Source organism: Myiozetetes cayanensis, unplaced genomic scaffold, assembly GCF_022539395.1.
Source record: "Myiozetetes cayanensis isolate MyiCay16 unplaced genomic scaffold, myiCay2020 scf799, whole genome shotgun sequence".
In the NCBI taxonomy this organism is placed as follows: Eukaryota; Metazoa; Chordata; class Aves; order Passeriformes; family Tyrannidae; genus Myiozetetes; species Myiozetetes cayanensis.
The window spans coordinates 1-20,406 of record NW_026088074.1 but is presented as its reverse complement, the minus strand read 5'-3'; the positions used below and the strand labels follow the sequence as shown (position 1 = coordinate 20,406).

General features: G+C 61.3%; 1 protein-coding gene across 1 annotated transcript; it reads right to left on the bottom strand.

Moving 5' to 3' along the window:
- Positions 1-345: 345 nt before the first annotated feature.
- Positions 346-19,450, bottom strand: LOC126652379 (cleavage and polyadenylation specificity factor subunit 1-like; the record flags this gene model as incomplete). Its single annotated transcript, XM_050339117.1, is given in 17 exon segments — positions 346-489; positions 492-560; positions 2,166-2,307; positions 3,158-3,274; positions 4,644-4,733; positions 6,965-7,045; positions 7,151-7,225; positions 8,083-8,177; positions 8,511-8,562; positions 9,040-9,165; positions 9,255-9,342; positions 9,998-10,091; positions 10,865-10,975; positions 11,759-11,898; positions 12,273-12,419; positions 15,565-15,716; positions 19,323-19,450. Coding segments are annotated over 17 exon segments (1,851 nt in total), but the record flags the coding sequence as incomplete, so codon positions are not given.
- Positions 19,451-20,406: the final 956 nt, after the last annotated feature.

Genomic DNA, 20,406 nt, shown 5'->3' with positions numbered 1-20,406 from the left:
GGTGACACAGGTGACACTCACGTGTGACACGGGTGTTGGGGACACAGGTGACGCAGGTGACACTCACATGTGACACAGGGGGCCTGAGCAGGGCCAGGAAGGGTTGTTGGGGACACAGGTGACACAGGTGACACTCACGTGTGACACGGGTGTTGGGGACACAGGTGATACAGGTGACACTCACGTGTGACACGGGGGGATTGGGGACACAGGTGACACTCACATGTGACACAGGGGGTCTGAGCAGGGCCAGGCGGGGGTTTGGGGACACAGGTGACACTCACATGTGACACAGGGGGTCTGAGCAGGGCCAGGCGGGGGTTTGGGGACACAGGTGACACTCACGTGTGACACGGGTGTTGGGGACACAGGTGACACTCACGTGTGACACGGGGGGCCGGAGTAGGGCCAGGCGGGGGGCGCGGCCGCCGTAGGTGTCCCCCTTGAGGGTGAAGGTGGCCAGGTGGCCCTCGGCGCTGAGCAGGACCCCGAAGGATCGGCCACAGCGCAGTGAACGATGGGGGACCCCAAATCCACGGGCACGAAGTGCAGCTGCGTCACTGCCGGGGACACGGGGGCACAGCGGGGTCACTGCCACCCCCCTGTGTCACCCACCCTGTGTCACCCATCCTGTGTCACCCCCCCTGTGTCACCCCCCATGTCACCCACCCTGTGTTACCCACCCTGTGTCACCTCCCATGTCACCCACTCCGTGTCACCCACCCTGTGTCACCCCTCATGTCACCCCCTGTGTCACCCACCCTGTGTCACCTCCCATGTCACCCACTCCGTGTCACCCACCCTGTGTCACCCCCGTGTCACCCCCATGTCACCCACCCGTGTCACCCACCCGAGTCACCCACTGTCACCCACCCTGTGTCACCCACCCCGTGTCACCCCATGTCACCCACCCCGAGTCACCCCCATGTTACCCACCCCATGTCACCCACCCTGTGTCACCCACCCCGAGTCACCCACCCTGTGTCACCCACCTGTGTCACCCCCGTGTCACCCCATGTCACCCACCCTGTGTCACCCCCCGTGTCACCCACCCCCGTGTCACCCCCGTGTCACCCCCATGTCACCACCCTGTGTCACCCACCCGTGTCACCCACCCCGTGTCACCCCCCACCCTCCTGCAGCTGGGACAGGGGGGACACACGTGGTCACTGTGGTATCACCCCAGAGCCACCCTCGGGTCACCTCCCTCCCTCCAGCAGCCAGCACAGGGGTGACAGGGCACCCAGCTGTGTCCCCAGGTGTATCCCCAGGTGTGTCCCAGGTGTGTCCTGTGTCCCCAGGTGTGTCCCATGTCCCCAGGTGTGTCCCAGGTGTGTCCCCAGGTGTGACCCACCTCCCTCGAGCAGCCTGAGCCCCAGGGGGGACACCTGCACGATGTACTTCCCCTCGCCCAGGTGTGTCCCAGGTGTGTCCCATGTCCCCAGGTGTGTCACCCACCTCCCTCGAGCAGCCTGAGCCCCAGGGGGGACACCTGCACGATGTACTTCCCCTCGCCCAGGTGTGTCCCAGGTGTGTCCCATGTCCCCAGGTGTGTCCCCAGGTGTGTCACCCACCTCCCTCGAGCAGCCTGAGCCCCAGGGGGGACACCTGCACGATGTACTGCCCCTCGCCCAGGTGTGTCCCCAGGTGTGTCCCATGTCCCCAGGTGTGTCCCAGGTGTGTCCCCAGGTGTGTCCCCAGGTGTGACCCACCTCCCTCGAGCAGCCTGAGCCCCAGGGGGGACACCTGCACGATGTACTGCCCCTTGCCCAGGTGTGTCCCAGGTGTGTCCCCAGGTGTGTCCTAGGTGTGTCCCCAGGTGTGTCCCATGTCCCCAGGTGTATCCCAGGTGTGTCCCCAGGTGTGTCACCCACCTCCCTCGAGCAGCCTGAGCCCCAGGGGGGACACCTGCACGATGTACTGCCCCTTGCCCAGGTGTGTCCCAGGTGTGTCCCCAGGTGTGTCCTAGGTGTGTCCCCAGGTGTGTCCCATGTCCCCAGGTGTATCCCAGGTGTGTCCCCAGGTGTGTCACCCACCTCCCTCGAGCAGCCTGAGCCCCAGGGGGGACACCTGCACGATGTACTGCCCCTTGCCCAGGTGTGTCCCCAGGTGTGTCCCCAGGTGTGTCCCATGTCCCCAGGTGTGTCCCCAGGTGTGTCACCCACCTCCCTCGAGCAGCCTGAGCCCCAGGGGGGACACCTGCACGATGTACTTCCCCTCGCCCAGGTTGCCGGCGAACACGGTGGGTCCCTGCGTGGCAAAGCCACTCGTGTCCAGCTCCAGGATCTCCTGCCCCGTCTGCAGGATCTGCGGGACACGGGGACATCAGGGGGACATCAGGGGGACATCGGGGGACATCAGGGGACATCAGGGGACATCGGGGGACATCGGGGGACATCGGGGGGACATCGGGGGACACGGCACCCAGGGGAGCCCCCACAACCTGGGCACTGTCCCTGGGGACACATGGGGTGGGACCGACCCCAGCTCCACCCTGGTGACACCCCTGTCCCAGTGTCCCTGTCCCTGTGTCCCCTGTCCCTGTCCCCTGCCCCTGTCCCTGTCCCCTGTCCCTGTGTCCCCTGTCCCCATCCCCTCACCACGGTGGAGTCCTCCCTGCTGAGGATGAGGAACCCGTGTCCCTGTGTCCCCTGTCCCTGTCCCCTCACCATGGTGGAGTCCTCCCTGCTGAGGATGAAGAACCCATGTCCCTGTGTCCCCTGTCCCTGTCCCCTGTCCCCTGTCCCTCTCCCCTGTCCCCTGTCCCTGTCCCCTCACCATGGTGGAGTCCTCCCTGCTGCGGATGAGGAACCCGTGTCTCTGTCCCTGTGTCCCCTGTCCCTGTCCCCTGTTCCCTGTCCCCTGTCCCTGTCCCCTCACCATGGTGGAGTCCTCCCTGCTGAGGATGAGGAACCCGTGTCTCTGTCCCTGTGTCCCTGTCCCTGTCCTCTCCTGTCCCCTGTCCCTGTCCCCTCACCATGGTGGAGTCCTCCCTGCTGAGGATGAGGAACCCGTGTCTCTGTCCCTGTGTCCCCTGTCCCAGTGTCCCTGTGTCCCTGTCCCTGTCCCCTCACCATGGTGGAGTCCTCCCTGCTGAGGATGAGGAACCCGTGTCCCTGTGTCCCCTGTCCCCTGTCCCCTGTCCCTGTCCCCTCACCATGGTGGAGTCCTCCCTGCTGAGGATGAGGAACCCGTGTCTCTGTCCATCCTCCTCAGAGCTCTCCGGAGCCGGCGCCGTCTCCGTCTCCGCGCTCGTCCCCGGAGCCGCCTCCGGCTGTGGGGAGGGACCGGCATGGGGACGGGGGGGACACGGGAATGGGGGGACACGGGAATGGGGGGACACGGGAATGGGGGACACAGGAATAGGGGGACATGGGGGGACACGGGAATGGGGGGACATGGGAACACACGGGAATGGGGACACGGGAACAGGGGACATGGTAATGGGGGGACACGGGAATGGGGGGACATGGGAATGGGGACACTGGGGACATGGGAATGAGGGACATGGGAATAGGGGACATGGGAATGGGGGACATGGGAATGGGGACATAGAATGGGGACATGGGAATGGGGGACACGGGAATGGGGACACGGATACCAAGAGGGGAGGAACACACAGGGAGGGGAGGACAGGCAGCCACAGGACAGGGGGACAGGGGTGGGGGGACAGGAGGGACACAGGAATGGGGGACATGGAGACAGGGACACATGGGGATGTGGGAGGGGGCACATGGGGACGTGGGAGGGGCACATGGGGACGTGGGGAGGAGGGGACATGGGGACATGGAGATGTGGGATGGTGGCCACAGGGAAGGGGTGTCATAGGGATGAGGGGACACAGGGACAGGGAGCAGGACATGGAATGGGGGTACAAAGGGACAGGGGGACATGAGGGGACACAGGGACAGAGGGACATGGGGGACACAGAGCAGGACATGGAATGGGGGTACACAAGGACAGGGGAACATGGGGGGACACAGGGACAGGGGGACATGGGGGACACAGAGCAGGACATGGAATGGGGGTACACAAGGACAGGGGGACATGGGGGACACAGAGCAGGACATGGAATGGGGGTACACAAGGACAGGGGGACATGGGGGACACAGAGCAGGACATGGAATGGGGGTACACAAGGACAGGGGACATGGGGACACAGAGCAGGACATGGAATGGGGGTACACAGGACAGGGGACATGGGGGACACAGGAGAACAGGACAGGGGGACATGGAGACACAGGATGGGGTCACAGGGGGAGGGGACACAGGGACACAGGGGGATGCAGGGGGCCTTGGGGACACCAGGGTGGAGGGGAGCAGGGCGGGAGGGACACAGGGATGGGGACACAAGGGGACACAGGGGACATGGGGACAGGAGGGGACACAGGGGACACAGGGACATGGGGACAGGGAGGGGGACACAGGGGGACACAGGGGACATGGGGACAGGGAGGGGACAGGAGGACACAGGGGACATGGGGACAGGGGAGGGGGACAGGGGACACGGGGGACAGGGGAGGGGGACAGGAGGACACAGGGGACATGGGGACAGGGATGGGGACAGGGGACACGGGGACATGGGGACAGGGGAGAGGGGACAGAGGGACACGGGGAGGGGCCACGCAGCCCCCCAGCCCCACCTGGTCCCGCGGGGGGGGCGCGGTGACCGTCCACATGTCGTAACAGCCCGGCAGCTCGAACGTCGTCACCACCTGGGGCCGGATACTGCGCTGGGGACACGGGGACAGGGGGACACCGTCACGGGGGGACAGGGGGACAGCCCTCGGGGCTGGGGGCTGCCCATGGCACTGGGGACACGGGGACAGGGGGACACGGTCACGGGGACAGCCTCGGGCTGCCCAGGGCGCTGGGGACACGGGGACAGGGGACACGGTCACGGGGGACAGGGGACAGCCCTCGGGGCTGGGGCTGCCCATGGCACTGGGGACACGGGGACAGGGGACACGGTCACGGGGGACAGGGGACAGCCCTCGGGGCTGGGGCTGCCCATGGCACTGGGGACACGGGGACAGGGCACACTGCACGGGGGGACAGGGGACAGCCTCGGGCTGGGGTCCCAGGGTTGGGGACAGTGGGTGGGGGCTGCCCTGTAGAGCTGGGGGGCCAGGGGGCTGCCCCAAGGGGCCGGGGACACCGACTGCCCCATAGAACTGGGAGCCTGTGTTTGGGGGTACAGGGGTGATGGGGGGCTGTGTTTGAGGGTACAGGGGTGATGGAGGCTGTGGTTGGGGGTACAGGGGTGATGGGGTTGTAGCTGGGGGTACAGGGGTGATGGGGGCTGTGGTTGGGGGTACAGGGGTGCTGGGGGCTGTAGCTATGGGGTACAGGGGTGATGGGGGCTGTGGTTGGGGGCACAGGGGTGATGAGGGGCCATAGCTGGGGTACAGGGTGATGGGGGCTGTGGTTGGGGGTACAGGGGTGATGGGGCTAGCTAGCCATGGGGAGTACAGGGTGATGGGGGCTGTGGTTGGGGGCACAGGGGTGATGGGGCTGTAGCTGCGGGGCACAGGGTGATGGGGGCTGTGGTGGGGGCACAGGGGTGCTGGGGGCCGTAGCTATGGGGGCACAGGGTGATGGGGGCTGTAGCCATGGGGGCACAGGGTGATGGGGGCTGTGGTTGGGGTACAGGGTGATGGGGGCTGTGGTTGGGGGTACAGGGGTGATGGGGGCTGTGGTTAGCACAGGGGTGATGGGGGCTGTAGCTATGGGGTACGAGGGTGTGACTGTGGTTGGGGGTACAGGGGTGATGGGGGGTTGTAGCTATGGGGGTACAGGGGTGATGGAGGCTGTGGTTGGGGGTACAGGGTGATGGGGGGCCGTGGTTGGGGGTACAGGGGTGATAGGGGCTGCAGCTATGGGGGTACAGGGGTGATGGGGGCTGTGGTTGGGGGTACAGGGTGATGGAGGCTGTGGTTGGGGGTACAGGGTGATGGGGGCTGTGGTTGGGGGTACAGGGGTGATAGGGGGCTGTGGTTGGGGGTACAGGGGTGATGGGGGCTGTAGCTGTGGGGTACAGGGGTGATGGGGGGCTGTGTTTGGGGGTACAGGGGTGCTGGGGGCTGTAGCTGGGGGGTACAGGCAGTGCCCACCCTCGGGACTGCCCTGGTTCGTGCCCAGCCCTGCTCTGGCACCAGAACCGACCCCCTGGGAACCTCGGGCCGGGGGCCTTGGGCGGTGCGGGGGTTGGGGGTGTCAGGGGGTTTGGGGGTGTCAGGGGGTTTGAGGGTGTCAGGGGGTTGGGGTGTTAGGGAGGTTTGGGGGTGTCAGGGGGTTGGGGTGTTAGGGAGGTTTGGGGGTGTCAGGGGGTTGGGGGTGTCAGAGGGGGTTGGGGATGTCAGGGGTTTGGGGTGTCAGGAGGTTGGGGGGGTGTCAGGGAGGTTTGGGGGTGTCAGGGGTGGAGGGTACAGGGAGGGTTGGGGTTACCAGGGTGTTTGGAGGTACATGGGGGTTCAGGGAGTTTGGGGGTACAGGGGAATTTTGAGGTACAGGAAAGGTTTGGGGGTACAGGAGGGGTTTGAGGGTGTCAGGGGGCTTTGGGGTGCAGGGGGTTTTGGGGTATGGGGGTTGGTAGGGGCTCAGCAGGGGTTTTGGGGTGCCAGGGATGGTTTTGGGGTGTCAGGGATGATTTTGGGGTACCTGCAGCACGGTGAGGGCCCTGTTCTTGCCATAGCCTGAGCACAGGGGTTTGAGGGCACAGGGGGATTTGGGGGGGCTCAGGGATGGTTTTGGGGTGCCAGGGATGGTTTTGGGGTACCAGGGATGATTTTGGGGTGCCAGGGATGGTTTGGGGTACCTGCAGCACAGTGAGGGCCCTGTTCTTGCTGGAGCCCGAGTACAGGGGGTTTGGGGGCACAGGGGTTTGGAGGGTGTTGGGAGGGGCTCACGGGGATTTTGGGGTGCCAGGGATGATTTTGGGGTGCCAGGGATGATTTTGGGGTACCTGCAGCACGGTGAGGGCCCCGTTCTTGCCGTAGCCCGAGCACAGGACGATCTCCAGGTCGGGCTCGGGGCTGTTCTGGAACTGGGGGACACAGGGGGGTCACCCCGAGCTGGGGGCAGCTCTGGGGGGTCCCGGGGCGGGGGGGGATTTTGGGGTTCCAGCAGTTCTGGGGTGTCCCCCCCTCACCTCCTCTGACAGGAAGGCCGGTTCCCCCATGGCTGCGTTGGCACAGGGCCCGATGTTGAGGATGCTGTCACACACCTGGGGACAGAGAGGACACGGGGGGGTCACAGACAGTGAGGATGCTGTCACACACCTGGGGACAGAGGGGACACGGGGGTCACAGAGGGGGTCACAGACATTGAGGATGCTGTCACACACCTGGGGACAGAGAGGACACGGGGGTCACAGAGGGGGTCACAGACATTGAGGATGCTGTCACACACCTGGGGACAGAGAGGACACGGGGGGTCACAGAGGGGGGGTCACAGACATTGAGGATGCTGTCACACACCTGGGGACAGAGGGGACACGAGGGGTCACAGGGGGTCACAGGGGGTAACAGACATTGAGGATGCTGTCACACACCTGGGGGGACATGGAGGGGACACGGGGGGTCACAGGGGGGTCACAGACATTGAGGATGCTGTCACACATCTGGGGACAGAGGGGACACGGGGGGTCACAGATGGTGAGGATGCTGTCACACACCTGGGGACAGAGGGGACACGGGGGGTCACAGGGGGTAACAGACATTGAGGATGCTGTCACACACCTGGGGGACATGGAGGGGACATGGGGGTTACAGGGGGGGTCACAGATGGTGAGGATGCTGTCACACACCTGGGGGGTGACAGAGGGTCAGAGGGGTGTCCCCTGGGTACCTCGAAGGAGTAGGTGGCCAGCTGGGGGTCACAGGGAGGTTACAGAGGTGACAGGGGGTCACAGGGGGGTGACAGTACCTCAAAGGAGTAGGTGGCCAGCTGGGTGTCACAGGGGGGTCACAGGGGGTGACAGGGGGGTGACAGTACCTCAAAGGAGTAGGTGGCCAGCTGGGTGTCACAGGGGGGTCACAGAGGTGACAGAGGGTCACAGGGGGTGACAGGGGGTGACAGTACCTCAAAGGAGTAGGTGGCCAGCTGGGTGCCCGAGGCGGCCTCGCTCCCGTACACCTCGATCTCGTCCACCTCGTCCTGCGCCGACGGCTTCCCCCCTCGGGGACAGGGACAGCACTGTCACCTGCTGCCACCCTACAGCACCCTCTGCCATCTCTTGTCACCCACTGCCACCCCATCACCCTCCCACTGCCCCCATCACACCCAGTCACCCCTCATGTCACCCCATGTCACCCCCCTGCCATCCCCATGTGACCCCCCCAGTTACCCCCAGTCACCCCCTGTCACAGTGTCACCCCCGAGGTGACCCCAGGACCCCCCTGTCCTTTGGGCTCTGCTCCCCCCCAGGGGTGTCCCCACGTGTCCCCCATGTCCCTGTGCCCCACCCACCCTGACTGGGGGGTCCCCAGGTGTCCCCAGGTGTCCCCCACCTGCCCATGGCCCCGAGGAGTCCGAGCGCTTCTTCTTCACTGGGGGCTCCTCCTGGAGGGGAACAAGAGGGAGAAGGAGCCCCCCAAAACAGCCCTTCAGTCAGGGTGGGCTCTGGGGAGGCTTTGGGGTCCCCAGAGCAGTGTTTGGGGTCCCCAAAAGGGTTCTGGGGCCCTGGGGAGAGGTTTTGGGTCCCTCCCCCGCCCTGGAGGGAGGTTTTGCATCCCAGGAGGGTGTTGAGGTCCCCAGGGCAGCTTTTGGGGGTCCCCAGGAGGGTTCAGGGGCCCTGCAAGGAGGAGTTTGGGCTACCAGGGAACAATTTTGGGGCCCCTTTGGAGAGGTTTTAGGTTCCCCAGAGTGATACTTTAGGGTGCTCAGGGAGGGTTTTGGGATCCTGGAATGAGGTTTTGGGTCCTCAGAAGTGGGGGGAGGGGGTCTTTTGGGGTTCCCAGGAGGTGTTTGAAGCCCCAAGGTAAATCCTGGAGTCCTGGGGAGCATTTTGGGGTGCCAGGGAGGTTTTTGGGGTCCCACCTGGCGCTCAGGCCCCTCCTTGCCCGCCCCAGCCGGGGGCTCCTGCAGCTTCTCGGTGTACTTGAGCAGCAGGGAGTTGCCCAGGCGGGACCCCAGGAACAGGTACCCCGGCTCCAGCGGCACCATCTGGGCACAGGGGGACACAGGGGGGTCACAGGGGAGCCCCAGGGGGTCCCCGGGCCCGGGGGTGCCCCCCCTGCTCCCCCCAGACTCACACAGGTTGTGAGGACGGAGGCGGCGGCCTTGTCGAAGTGGAAGGAGCGGACGGAGCGCATCCCGTCCGTGATCAGCGTGAGCACGTAGCTGGGGGGGGACACGGAGCAGGAGACACCCTCAGGAGGGGTCATCCCACACTCCAGAGCCCTCCTGGGTCACCCACAGTCAGCCAGGACCCACAGGGACCCCCAGGGACCCCCCCTTATCCCAGTGGAAGGAATGGATGGAGCGCATCCCGTCCGCGATCAGTGTCAGCACGTAGCTGGGGGGGGGGACACAAAGGGGGGGACACCCTCAGGAGGGGTCACCCCACACCCCAGAGCCCCCCAGGGTCACCCAGAGTCAGCCAGGACCCACAGGGACCCCCGGGGACCCCCTTATCCCAGTGGAAGGAGCTCATCCCGTCTGTGATCAGCATCAGCACACGTAGCTGGGACGGGGACACGGGGGGGGACACCCTCAGGGGACACCCTGGGGTCACCCCACAGCCCCCCAGGGCCACCCCACAGCCCCCTAGGTCACCCACAGCCCCCCAGGGCCACCCACAGCCCCCCACGGTCACGCCAGAGCCTCCCAGGAGCACCCCAAGACCCCCCCGTTGTCCCGGAGGAAGGAGCAGAGGGAGCAAATCCCATCCGTGACCGGAGCCAGGACAGGGGGACACGGCGTGGGGACACCTCAGGGGGGGTCACCTGCCCCCCTCCCCTCCCCAAAAACCCCCCCTGGACCTGCCCACACTCACATCTCCCCCCCTTTGAGCGAGATGACCATCTTGTCGTAGGAGATGAAGGTGGCCTGGGCGCAGTCCAGAGTCATCCTCACCCCCTCCTGCACCCCTGGGGAACGGGGGGGTCACAGACACCCCACAACGGGGGGGAAGAGGAGGAGGAGGAGGAGGAGGAGGAGGAAGGAGAGGACAAGGAGGAGGAAGAGCACGAGGAGCAGGAAGAAGAAAAGGAAGAAGGGGAGGAGGAAAATGAGTAGGAGCGAGGAGGAGGAGGAGGAGGAGGAGGAAGGAAAAGAGAGCGAGGAAGAGGAGGAGGAAGAAGAAAAGGAAGAAGGGGAGGAGGAAAATGAGTAGGAGTGAGGAGGAGGAAGGAAAAGAGAGCGAGGAAGAGGAGGAGGAAGAAGAGGAAAGAGAAGAAGAAGAGGAGGAAAAGGAAAGCAAGACAGGGAAAAGAAAGACAAGTACAAAGAGGTTGAGGCAGATGAGAACAGGGAGGAGAAGAAGGAAGAGAAGAAGGAAGAAGGTTGGAAGGACAAACAAGGATGAAGAGAAGGACAAGGAGGAGGAAGAGCAGGAAGAGGAGCAAGGAGACAAGAAAGAAGGAAAGGGAAGAAAAGAGGTGGAGGGGATAAAAGAGATGGAGGAGGAAGATGAGAACAAGAAGGAAGATGAAGAAGAAAATGAAGAGAAGCGCAGGGATGATGGGAAGGAAGCAGAAGGAGAGAGATGAGGACAAAGAGAGGAAGGACAAAGAGGATGAGGGGGAAAAGAAGGATGGGAGGAGGAGGAAGAGGGGGATGAGGGGGATGAGGGGGAGAAGGGGGAGGAGGAGGAGGAGAAGGGGGAGGAGGAGGAGGGGGAGGCAGGCAGGGCTGTCCTTACGGAGAGGGAAGACGGTGGTGCCGCAGGTGAGGCTGTTCAGGGCCACCCCGTAGGGAGGGACACTCTGGTTCAGGTACAGCAGGGAGTTCACAGCGAAGATCACCACCCCCCCTGGGGACAGGGACAGTGTCAGTGTCACCATCACCACCCCCCCTGGGGACAGGGACAGTGTCATTGTCATTGTCACCATCACCACCCCCCCTGGGGACAGGGACAGTGTCAGTGTCATTGTCACCACCCCCCTGGGGACAGGGACAGTGTCATTGTCACCATCATCACCCCCCTGGGACAGGGACAGTGTCACTGTCACTGTCACCATCACCACCCCCCTGGAGACAGGGACAGTGTCATTGTCACCATGACCACCCCTCTGGGGACAGGGACAGTGCCAGTGTTATTGTCATCACCCTCCCTGGGGACAGGGACAGTGTCATTGTCATTGTCACCATCACCACCCCCCCCTGGGGACAGGGACAGTGTCAGTGTCATTGCCACCACCCCCTGGGGACAGGGACAGTGTCATTGTCACCATCACCCCCCCCTGTGGACAGGGACAGTCATTGTCACCATCACCACCCCCCCTGGGGACAGGGACAGTGTCACTGTCAGTGTCACCATCACCACCCCTCTGGGGACAGGGACAGTGTCATTGTCATCATTACCACCCCCCTGGGGACAGGGACAGTGTCAGTGTCACCATCACCACCCTTGGGGACAGGGACAGTGTCACTGTCACCACCACCATCACACAGTCACTGCCACCATCACCACCACTGCCATCACACTGTCACCACCACCACATCATCACGTCATCACTGTCCCCACACTGTCCCTGTCACCCACCCATGGGTTTGGGGACGGGCAGGGATCCCTGTCATTGTCCCTGTCACCCACCAATGGGTTTGGGGACGGGCAGGGCCTGTGTGCAGTCGAAGGGGAGGGAGCTCAGGGACCAGATGACGGGGTGGACGCGCTGCAGGATGTTCAGGGAGATGGCCACGATGCTGCACGTGTCCTGTCGCACTGCCACCCGCCTGTGGGGACACCACTGTCACCTGGGGGACACAGCCTGACCCCTGGGACCCCACACGTGTCCTGTCGCACTGCCACCCGCCTGTGGGGACACCACTGTCACCTGGGGGACACACACACCGACCCCTGACCCCCACACGTGTCCTGCCGCACTGCCACCCCCCTGTGGGGACACCGCTGTCACCTGGGGGGCACAGCCTGACCCCTGGGACCCCCCAAGCCTGTCCCTTGTCCCTGTGTCCCCCAGATCCCTGGACTGGGCCCCCCAGAGTGCCCCCGTTCCCCCTCCCCTCAGGGCTCACGTCTCGGGGGGTGTCCCCAAAGCTGGGTGTCCCCCCAGCTCCCGGGGGTCTCTCCCCCCCAAGCCCCCACTGACCCGGGCCAGGTCTGGTTGGGCTCGAAGAGGATGAGCAGGGTGGGCTCGTAGTAGCCGTGCAGGAACTGCATGTCGATGATGTTGAGCAGCTTCTCGTCCAGCTCCCGCACGTCGATGATGTAGCTGGGCAGGAAGCTGCTCTTCTGCCTGGGGGGGGAAATAACGGGGTTCAGGGGGGGATAAAATGGGGTTCAGGGGGATAATGGGGTTCAGGGGGAAATAACGGGTTCAGGGGGATAACGGGGCTTGGGGAGATAACAGGGTTCGGGAAATAATGGGGTTAAGGGGAAATAACGGGGTTCAGGGGGATAACGGGGTTCAGGGGGATAATGGAGTTCAGGGGGAAATAACGGGGCTCAGGGGGATAACGGGGTTCAGGGAGGGATAACGGGGCTCGGGGGATATAACAGGGCTTGGGGATAACGGGGTTCAGGGGGATAATGGGGTTCAAGGATGGAAATAATGGGGTTCAGGGGGAAATAACGGCTTAGGGTGGGATAACGGGGTTCAGGGGCGATATAACAGAGGGTTCAGGGGAAATAACGGGGTTCAGGGGGAATTAATAGGGTTCAGTGGGGAAGTAACGGGGTTCAGGGGATAACAGGGTTCAGTGGGGAAATAACGGGGTTCAGGGGGATAACGGGGTTCAGGGGGATAACGGGGTTCAGGAGGGATAACGGGGTTCAGGGGGCGATATAACAGGGTTCAGGGGGGATAACGGGGTTCAGTGGGGATAACAGGGCTCAGGGATGGAAATAACAGGGTTCAGGGGGAAATAACAGGGTTCAGTGGGGATAACAGGGCTTGGGGAGATAATGGGGTTCAGGGGAAATAACGGGGTTAAGGGGGAAATAACGGGTTCAGGGGGATAACGGGTTCAGGGGGGATAACAGGGCTCAAGGATGGAAATGACAGGGTTCAGGGGGATAACGGGGTTTGGGGGATAACGGGGTTTGGGGGATAACGGGGCTCAGGAGGGGATAACGGGTTTGGGGGATAAGGGGTTTAGGGGAAATAACGGGGTTCAGGGGGATAACGGGGTTCAGGGAGGGATAACGGGGTTCAGGGGGATAACAGGGCTCAGGGGGATAACGGGGTTCAGGGGGATAACGGGGTTCAGGGGGATAAGGGGTTTAGGGAAATAACGGGTTCAGGAGGGATAACGGGGTTCAGGGGGATAACGGGCTCGGGGAAATAAGGGTTCAGGGGGATAAAGGGGTTCAGGGGGATATAACAGGGCTTGGGGGATAACGGGGTTCAGGGGATAATGGGGTTCAAGGATGGAAATAATGGGGTTCAGGGGAAATAACGGCTTAGGTGGGATAACGGGGTTCAGGGGCGATATAACAGAGGGTTCAGGGGGAATAACGGGGTTCAGGGGGAATTAATAGGGTTCAGTGGGGAAGTAACGGTTCAGGGATAACAGGGTTCAGTGGGGAAATAACGGGGTTCAGGGGGATAACGGGGTTCAGGGGATAACGGGTTCAGGAGGGATAACGGGTTCAGGGCGATATAACAGGGTTCAGGGGATAACGGGGTTCAGTGGGGATAACAGGGCTCAGGGATGGAAATAACAGGGTTCAGGGAAATAACAGGGTTCAGTGGGGGATAACAGGGCTTGGGGAGATAATGTGGGTTCAGGGGAAATAACGGGGTTAAGGGAAATAACGGGGTTCAGGGGGATAACGGGTTCAGGGGGATAACAGGGCTCAAGGATGGAAATGACAGGGTTCAGGGGGATAACGGGGTTTGGGGGATAACGGGGTTTGGGGGATAACGGGGCTCAGGAGGGATAACGGGGTTCGGGGGGGGATAAAGAGAGGTTTAGGAAATACTTGAGAGTCTCAAGAGGGGATAACGGGGTTCAGGGAGGGGATAGCAGGGTTCAGGGGGGATACGCGGGGCTCAGGGGGATAGCAGGGGTTCAGGGGGGATAACGGGGTTCAGGGGGTATAACGGGTCTCAGGGGGATAGCAGGGTTCAGGGAGGGATAACGGGGGCTCGGGGATAACGGGGGCTCGGAAATAAGCGAGTTCAGGGGGGATAACGAGAGGTTCAGAGGATGTAACAGGCTTGGGGATAACGAGGAGTTCAGAGATGTGGGCTCAGGGTGGAAATAATGGGGTTCAGGGGAAATAACGGCAAGGTGGGATAGCAGAGGTTCAGGGCGACATAACTTCCAGAGGCTTCAGGGGAATAACGGGGTTCAGGGGGAGTAACGGGGTTCAGTGGGAAATACTTGGGGTTCAGAGGATAACAGGGTTCAGTAGGGGGAAATAAACGAGGCTTCAGGGGGATAGCAGGTTCAGGGGGCGATATGACAGAGGGTCTAGGAGGGAAGAACGGGGTTCAGGGGCGAAATAACTTGGGGTTCAGTGGGGAAGTCACGGGGTTCAGTGGGGATAGCAGGGCTCCAGTGGATGGAAATAGCAGGGTTCAGGGGGATAACAGGGTTCAGTGGGGGGATAACAGGGCTTCAGGGGAGACAACGGGGTTCGGAAGTCGCAGGGTTAGAAATATAACGGGGGTTCAGGGGATAACGGGTTCAGGGGGGGATAACAGGGCTCCAAGGATGGAAATGCAGAGGTTCAGGGGGATAACGGGGTTTGGGGGATAACGGGGTTTGGGGGATAACGGGGGCTCAGGAGGGGATAACGGGGTTTGGGGGATAAGGGGGTTTAGGGAAATAACGGGGTTCAGGGGGATAACAGGGGTTCAGGGAGGGATAACAGGGGTTCAGGGGATAACGGAGGTTCAGGGGGGATAAAGGGTTTAGGGAAATAACGGGGTTCAGGGAGGGATAACTGGGGTTCAGGGGGATAACGGGGGCTCGGGAAATAAGGGGTTCAGGGGATAAAGGGGTTCAGGGGGGGATATAACAGGGCTTGGGGGGATAACGGGGTTCAGGGGGGATAATGGGGTTCAAGGATGGAAATAATGGGGTTCAGGGGGGGAAATAACGGCTTAGGGTGGGATAACGGGGTTCAGGGGGCGATATAACAGAGGGTTCAGGGGAATAACAGGGTTCAGGGGGAAATAAAAGGGTTCAGTGGGGAAGTAATGGGGTTCAGGGGGATAACAGGGTTCAGTGGAAATAACGAGGGTTCAGGGGGATAACAGGGTTCAGTGGGGGAAATAACGGGGTTCAGGGGGGATAACAGGGTTCAGTGGGGGAAATAACGGGGTTCAGGGGGATAACAGGGTTCAGTGGGGGAAATAACGGGGTTCAGGGATGGAAATAACGAGGCTCAGGGGGTGTCCTGGCCCCCGGGGGGGTCAGGGGGGCACTCACCCCTCTCCCACCAGCCCGTCGTGCTCGTCGGCCAGCGAGTCCCTGCGGAAGGGCAGCACCACCAGGCGGGTGCCGTAGATCAGCATCACCGCACAGCGCCCGTCGGGGTCCACCCGCACCCGCGGCGTGTGCACGTTCTGCACAAACCCATCCTGGGGGACACAGGGGGGTCAGGGCACCCCAAAATCACCCCACAGCCCCCACAGATCCCACCCACAGCGTGTGCACGTTCTGCACAAACCCATCCTGGGGGAAACAGGGGGGTCAGGACACCCCAAAATCCACCCCAGAGCCCCCACAGATCCCACAGTGTGTGCACGTTCTGCACAAACCCGTCCTGGGGGACACAGGGGGGTCAGGGTACCCCAAAATCCACCCCACGGATCCCACAGTGTGTGCACGTTCTGCACAAACCCGTCCTGGGGGACACAGGGGGGTCAGGGTACCCCAAAATCCACCCCATGGATCCCACAGATCCCACCCGCACCCGCGGCGTGTGCACGTTCTGCACAAACCCGTCCTGGGGGGACACAGAACATTGGGACACCCCAAAATCCACCCACAGATCCCACAGATCCCACCCACAGTGTGTGCATGTTCTGCACAAACCCGTCCTGGGGGGAACAGGGGGGTCAGGGCACCCCAAAATCACCCCAGAGCCCCACAGATCCCCCACCCACGGCGTGTGCACGTTCTGCACAAACCCGTCCTGGGGGAAACAGGGTTGGGCACCCCAAAATCCACCCCACAGATCCCACCCGCACCCACGGCGTGTGCATGTTCTGCACAAACCCGTCCTGGGGAAAACAGAACATTGGGGCACCCCAAAATCCACCCCACAGATCCCACCCACAGCGTGTGCACGTTCTGCACAAACCCGTCCTGGGGGAAACAGAGGCATCAGGGCACCCCAAAATCCACCCCACAGCCCCCACAGATCCCACCCACACGCGCATGTTCTGCACAAACCCGTCCTGGGGGGAACACAGGATTGGGACACCCCAAAATCCACCCACAGATCCCACAGTCCCCCGCGGCGTGTGCACGTTCTGCACAAACCCATCCTGGGGGCAAACAGGGGGGTCAGGGTACCCCAAAATCCACCCCACGGATCCCACCCACAGTGTGTGCACGTTCTGCACAAACCCGTCCTGGGGGGAACAGGGGAGTCAGGGCACCCCAAAACCCACCCTCAGATCCCACAGCCCCCACCCGCACCCGCGGCGTGTGGCCCCCACAGATCCCACCGCTGCGGGCGTACGTTCTGCACAAACCCGTCCTGGGGAATGCACAAAACTGGCCCTAGAAATAGGGGCCAGCCTCAACACACACCATTGGGGCACCCCAAAATCACCCCACAGATCCCACAGTGTGTGCACGTTCTGCACAAACCCATCCTGGGGGACACAGAACATTGGGGGAACCCAAAATCCACCCATAGATCCCACAGATCCCCCCCACAGCGTGTGCACATTCTGCACAAATCCATCCTGGGGACAAACACAGGATTGGGACACCCCAAAATCCACCCCACAGATCCCACAGTGTGTGCACGTTCTGCACAAACCCGTCCTGGGGGCAAACAGGGGGGTCAGGGCACCCCAAAATCCACCCACAGCCCCCACAGATCCCACCCACACCCATGTGCTGCACAAACCCGTCCTGGGGGACACACACCATGGGGGGGACCCCAAAATCCACCCACAGATCCCACCCACACCCATGTTCTGCACAAACCCGTCCTGGGGGAAAACACAGGATTGGGACACCCCAAAATCCACCCACAGCCCCCACAGCCCCCACCCGCACCCGCGGCGTGTGCACGTTCTGCACAAACCCATCCTGAGGGAAACAGGGGGGTCAGGGCACCCCAAAATCCACCCCACAGATCCCACAGTGTGTGCACGTTCTGCACAAACCCATCCTGAGGGAAACAGGGGGGTCAGGGCACCCCAAAATCCACCCCACAGATCCCACAGTGTGTGCACATTCTGCACAAACCCGTCCTGGGGGAAACAGGGGGGTCAGGGCACCCCAAAATCCCCCCCACAGATCCCACAGATCCCACCCACAGTGTGTGCATGTTCTGCACAAACCCGTCCTGGGGGAAACAGGGGGGTCAGGGCACCCCAAAATCACCCCACAGATCCCACCCACAGCGTGTGCACGTTCTGCACAAACCCGTCCTGGGGGAAACAGGGGGGTCAGGGCACCCCAAAATCACCCCACAGATCCCACAGATCCCACCCACAGTGTGTGCATGTTCTGCACAAACCCGTCCTGGGGGAAACAGGGGGGTCAGGGCACCCCAAAATCCACCCCAGAGCCCCCACAGATCCCACCCACACCCACGGCGTGTGTACGTTCTGCACAAACCCGTCCTGGGGGAAAAGAGAACACTGGGGACCCCAAAATCCACCCCACAGATCCCACCCACACCCATGTTCTGCACAAACCCGTCCTGGGGGAAAAGAGAACATTGGGGGACCCCAAAATCCACCCACAGATCCCACCCACACCCATGTTCTGCACAAACCCGTCCTGGGGGAAAAGAGAACATTGGGGGACCCCAAAATCCACCCACAGCCCCCACAGATCCCACCCACACCCATGTTCTGCACAAACCTGTCCTGGGGGGACACAGAACATTGGGGGAACCCAAAATCCACCCATAGATCCCACAGATCCCCCCCACAGCGTGTGCACGTTCTGCACAAACCCATCCTGGGGGAAGCAGGGGGGTCAGGGCACCCCAAAATCCACCCCACAGATCCCACAGTGTGTGCACGTTCTGCACAAACCCGTCCTGGGGGGAACAGGGGGGTCAGGGCACCCCAAAATCCACCCCAGAGCCCCCACAGATCCCACCCACACCCACGGCGTGTGTACGTTCTGCACAAACCCATCCTGGGGGAAAAGAGAACACTGGGGGACCCCAAAATCCACCCATAGATCCCACAGATCCCACCCATGTTCTGCACAAACCCGTCCTGGGGGAAAACACAGGATTGGGACACCCCAAAATCACCCCACAGCCCCCACAGATCCCACCCGCACCCGCGGCGTGTGCACGTTCTGCACAAACCCATCCTGAGGGAAACAGGGGGGTCAGGGCACCCCAAAATCCACCCCACAGATCCCACAGTGTGTGCACGTTCTGCACAAACCCGTCCTGGGGGGAACAGGGGGGTCAGGGCACCCCAAAATCCACCCCAGAGCCCCCACAGATCCCACCCGCACCCGCGGCGTGTGTACGTTCTGCACAAACCCGTCCTGGGGGAAAAGAGAACACTGGGGGACCCCAAAATCCACCCACAGATCCCACAGATCCCCCCCACAGCGTGCACACGTTCTGCACAAACCCATCCTGGGGGAAACAGAACATTGGGGGACCCCAAAATCCACCCATAGATCCCACAGATCCCCCCCACACCCATGTTCTGCACAAACCCGTCCTGGGGGGACACAGAACATTGGGGGACCCCAAAATCCACCCACAGATCCCACCCACACCCATGTTCTGCACAAACCTGTCCTGGGGGGACACAGAACATTGGGGGACCCCAAAATCCACCCACAGATCCCCCCCACACCCAGGGGGTATGGACATTCTGCACAGACCCATCTCAGGGGGGACATGGGGGGGCACAGAAGGTCGGGGGACCCCCAAGATGTGGAGGAGACCCCAAATCCCACCCCATAGCCCCCCACAATGGGGGAGACCCCAAACCCCACCCCATAACCCCCCCAGGCCCCACCCTGAGCTCCGGCTCCTCGAAGTAGTGCAGGGACAGGGTCTTCAGGTCGTGGGTGCCGGGGTCGTACTCCACCACCGACAGCTGGGCAGGGGCAAATGATAAACACCCCCAAAAATGATAAAAACCCCCTAGAAATGATAAACACCCCCCAAAAATGATAAAAACCCCCAGAAATGATAAAAACCCCCCAAAAATGATAAACCCCCAGAAATGATAAACACCCCCCAAAAATGATAAAAAACCCCCCAGAAATGATAAACACCCCCAAAATGCTAAAAACCCCCAAAAATGATAAACACCCCCAAAAATGATAAACACCCCCAGAAATGATAAACACCCCCAAAAATGATAAACAACCCCAGAAATGATAAACACCTCCAAAAATTATAAATGTCCCCCAAAAATGATAAACATCCCCCAAAATGATAAACGTCCCCCAAAATGATAAACACCCCCAGAAACAATAAACGTACCCTCAAAAATGATAAACACCCCCCCAAAACCAATAAATGCACCCCTAAAACAATAAACATCCCCCCAGAAATGATAAACACCCCCCAAAAATGATAAACACCTCCCCAAAAATGACAAACATCCTCCCAAAAATGATAAACGTCCCCCCCAAAAATGATAAACGCCCCCCCAAAATCATAAACACCCCCCCAAAAATGATAAACACCCCCCCAAAAATGATAAACACCCCCCCCAAAAACAATAAATCCACCCCCAAAACAATAAACATCCCCCCAGAAACGATAAACACCCCCCAAAAATGATAAACACCCCCCCAAAAATGATAAACATCCCCCAAAAATGATACAACTACCCCCAAAAATGATAAACACCCCCAAAATGATAAACACCCTCAAAAATGATAAACACTCTCAAAACGATAAATGCACTCCCAAAACAATAAACATCCCCTAGAAACAATAAACACCCCCAAAAATGATAAACATCCTCCAAAATGATAAACACTCCCCAAAATGATAAACATCTCCCAAAATGATAAACGTCCCCCAAAATGATAAACATCCCCCAAAATCATAAACACCCCCAAAAATGATAAACACCCCCAAAATGA